The sequence below is a fragment of the Aegilops tauschii genome, chromosome 6, assembly GCF_002575655.3.
Source record: "Aegilops tauschii subsp. strangulata cultivar AL8/78 chromosome 6, Aet v6.0, whole genome shotgun sequence".
NCBI lineage: Eukaryota > Viridiplantae > Streptophyta > Magnoliopsida > Poales > Poaceae > Aegilops > Aegilops tauschii.
In genome coordinates, this window is record NC_053040.3 from 458,806,462 (window position 1) to 458,809,531 (window position 3,070).

General features: G+C 44.1%; 1 protein-coding gene across 1 annotated transcript; it reads right to left on the reverse strand.

The window, feature by feature from the left end:
- Window positions 1-270: 270 nt before the first annotated feature.
- LOC109759160 (senescence-specific cysteine protease SAG39-like) lies at window positions 271-1,433 on the reverse strand. Its single transcript, XM_020317988.2, has 2 exons — window positions 951-1,433; window positions 271-857 (listed from the first exon to the last, which is right to left on the reverse strand). The coding sequence occupies exons 1-2, from the start codon at window positions 1,381-1,383 to the stop codon at window positions 271-273; spliced, it is 1,020 nt and encodes a 339-aa protein (XP_020173577.1). The 5' UTR covers window positions 1,384-1,433.
- Between the last annotated feature and the right edge of the window lie 1,637 nt (window positions 1,434-3,070).

Genomic DNA, 3,070 nt, shown 5'->3' on the forward strand with positions numbered 1-3,070 from the left:
AAATAGTTCATTATGTATGCATGAAGGCACAAGAGGCGGCACAATTAACAGTCTTCGAATGATATAGCTAACACAAATTCTTCATAAATCTTTATATATGGGGCATAATTTACATTGTATTCATTGAACTCATGGAACATGAAATACTATACAAGACATATGTTTTTACATAATTTAGATACACATACAAACTATACTTAATTAAAGTGGACGTGTGCAATTATGTAATATTTTTGTTCATAGAAGTATATGCGGCATATGGCACTTCTTCTATGAAGTGGGGTAAGAAGGCTCCATCGCAAGGCCACACATGCCCCTCTTGTCGGTAATGTCCTTCTCCATTCTTAAATATCCGTTCTCGCCCCATGTTGTTCCCCATGAGTTCTTTAACAACCAATACTTTGTGCCATCGCTGGTCTTGCCATAACCAATAGCTGCAATTCCATGGTCTAGATCAGTGCCACATGAGCCAGTCATTACCCCACCTTTGTAAAACTGGAATGTCATATCTCCTCCATCTACGGCCACTGAGACAGGTTGACTTGCGACGGCTTGCATGAGGGCTCCCTCGTTGTTGGCTGGAACATCCTCATAGCTTTTGATGGTTGCGGCATCATTGGTTCCACTCTTGCACTTGTCATCTGCCGCAGTATATGGGTAGTTGGACTCAGTGGTGAGACCACCATTCTTGATTATGAACTTAAAGGCATCATCCATGAGACCTCCTTCGCAACCTTGGTCTTCACCATGGTCATCACAATCCACCAACTCTTGCTCCGACAGTGAGATAAGCTTGCCGGTTTTGAGTTTAACGATGCCCTCTGTAGCAGCGACAGCAGAAAAAGCCCAACAACAACCTACAAATGGTTATGTTTTAGTAGATACTATCAGACGACATTCTCAAAAAAGTAAACATATATGCAATACATCATTATCCTTAATATACTCACCACATTGGCCCTGGTCCTTGATGGGAGTGACTGCACCTTTGGTCCTCCAGTCTACGGTTGCCGGAAGTGCATCGAGACTTAGATTCTCGTACCTGAATCCAGTAGGAACCCGCTGCAAGCTTGGTTTGTACCCCTTGTTAGCCTTTGTCCCCTTGAACTCCTCATTGGTGAGGTCGATGAACTGATTGATGCCCAAATAGAACTTGTGATTCTCGGCGTTAAACGACTCAATGAACCTGACATTGGCCTTGAAGACCTCAAATCGGTATGCCTTCTCAGTAGCATCTTTGTACACACGGTTGTACTGCGCCATCCAACTCTCATGCCTTGCCACCATCGACAAGTCATCGTTGATCTCGCGAGCTGCTAGGACCGAACTATAGAAGCAAAGGCATCCGAGGAGGCCAATGATCAAAGATTTTGGGATGGCCATGGTATATTTGATGGATTGCTTGCAAGTACTAGTGTGCAATGTGTGCTCTGCTTTGTTTCTACGAATGGAACTGGGTGTCTTATATAGTCCATGCATGTATTTAATTATAAATGATGGAGAAGGTCTCCAACGTAGCGGTGAAGTACGTCTAGTGGGCGGATGTTGTAAATCAAAGGTACTTACCGTCTGGTGTGGGGATGGTGGTATAAATCAAACAGACTTAGCTGGATGTGTTTGCACGGTGATGTTGACGGATTTTTCTGTCAATGCTATTCCTATGTATCTTTATAGTGTAGGGGGGGGGCAAAATATATAAGTGTGCTACCGTCTATGCAATGCATGTATAATAATTTGGAGTGTAACAATTTTAGATTATGTATTTACATATTTGTGGGTACCTACCCCGCAACGAAAATATGGGTACCTACAAAGAATATAGGTAAGAATCCTTGTAGCATGCCAATATAAAATGATTAGATGTGCCGCTTGTAAGGACTAGGAGGGCAACACGGACATAATAAGTTGATTAAGACAACTTAGCTAACCATATCATCGTATATTAAAAATAACTAAAAATAGTTAACCGATCTTAAGTAATTTAATTCGGAGTCCAAACAATGCTTGGTACTCATCTTCTATTTTAAGTTCTATATGGACTGCGTGAGCCCCAAACGTACGTCTAGTGCAAGAATTTTAATACCACCGGACGTACTTCCCGACCACGCAGACGCTCCTATCGACTAACAATTTCACAGAAGTATTGTATCTCACAATCCCTGCGGCGGTCGTGGTGTGTGGGCGGTCACCCTAAGAAGCGTATGGTGCGGGTTGTTGGGTTGTGCGGCATTGCAGCTCAAGGCTGAACGGTAGTATGTAACGCCCTGCAAAGTAGACATACCGTGCAAAGCACCAAGCGACACACACAACCAACGCAGACAACACTTTTCTCCTCCTCCCCTTGATTTGTAGGGCTATGAAAATGATACGCAAGAACCGAGCAGAGTACACACACATGGATAGGTGGGCCAAGGCAAGAGAAACATTGGTGGGTAGTTGAGAGCCAAAGTGACCACATGACACACGCACATACAGATGGGACCAATGCAAGAGGAAAGGGAGATGGCCAACTGTAAAAGGCGACATCCACGCAAAAGAGTTACGAGGGCCTACAACCCTCGATTTCTGTCGTGCATAATAAGTTGGGATCCTTTGGCACCCCGAGCTTCATCGCCAACACCCCGGGTTGCCTTGACCTCATTGCTCCCCTCTTCGAGGGCCAGGTTTCCATCTTTGGGGGCCTGCATTTCATCATCGACGGAGTCGGTGAGACACGTCTCTACAACACGGCACTGCATTGGGCACAAGATCCAACGGCCATGCAATGTTTATGATCTGCATCAACAATCCACCAGCCCTCCTCAACTTGCCAGCTTGTGGCGACAGTGGAGTCCAACTTCCCTATCTTGGATGAATATGAGGCCGAGGGGACGACAGCTTGAATAGCCACCTATTGCAAATATGATCTAGAGGCAATACTAAATGTTATTATCTATTTCTATGTTTATAACTAATGTTTATATTTCTATGCTAGAAATTGCTATGGTTCTTGAATGTAAGATTCAGAGGAAAACTCACATGCATGTGTGGAAACATAAACGCAAAATTGGTTCCTAGTCTCGCCTCTAAG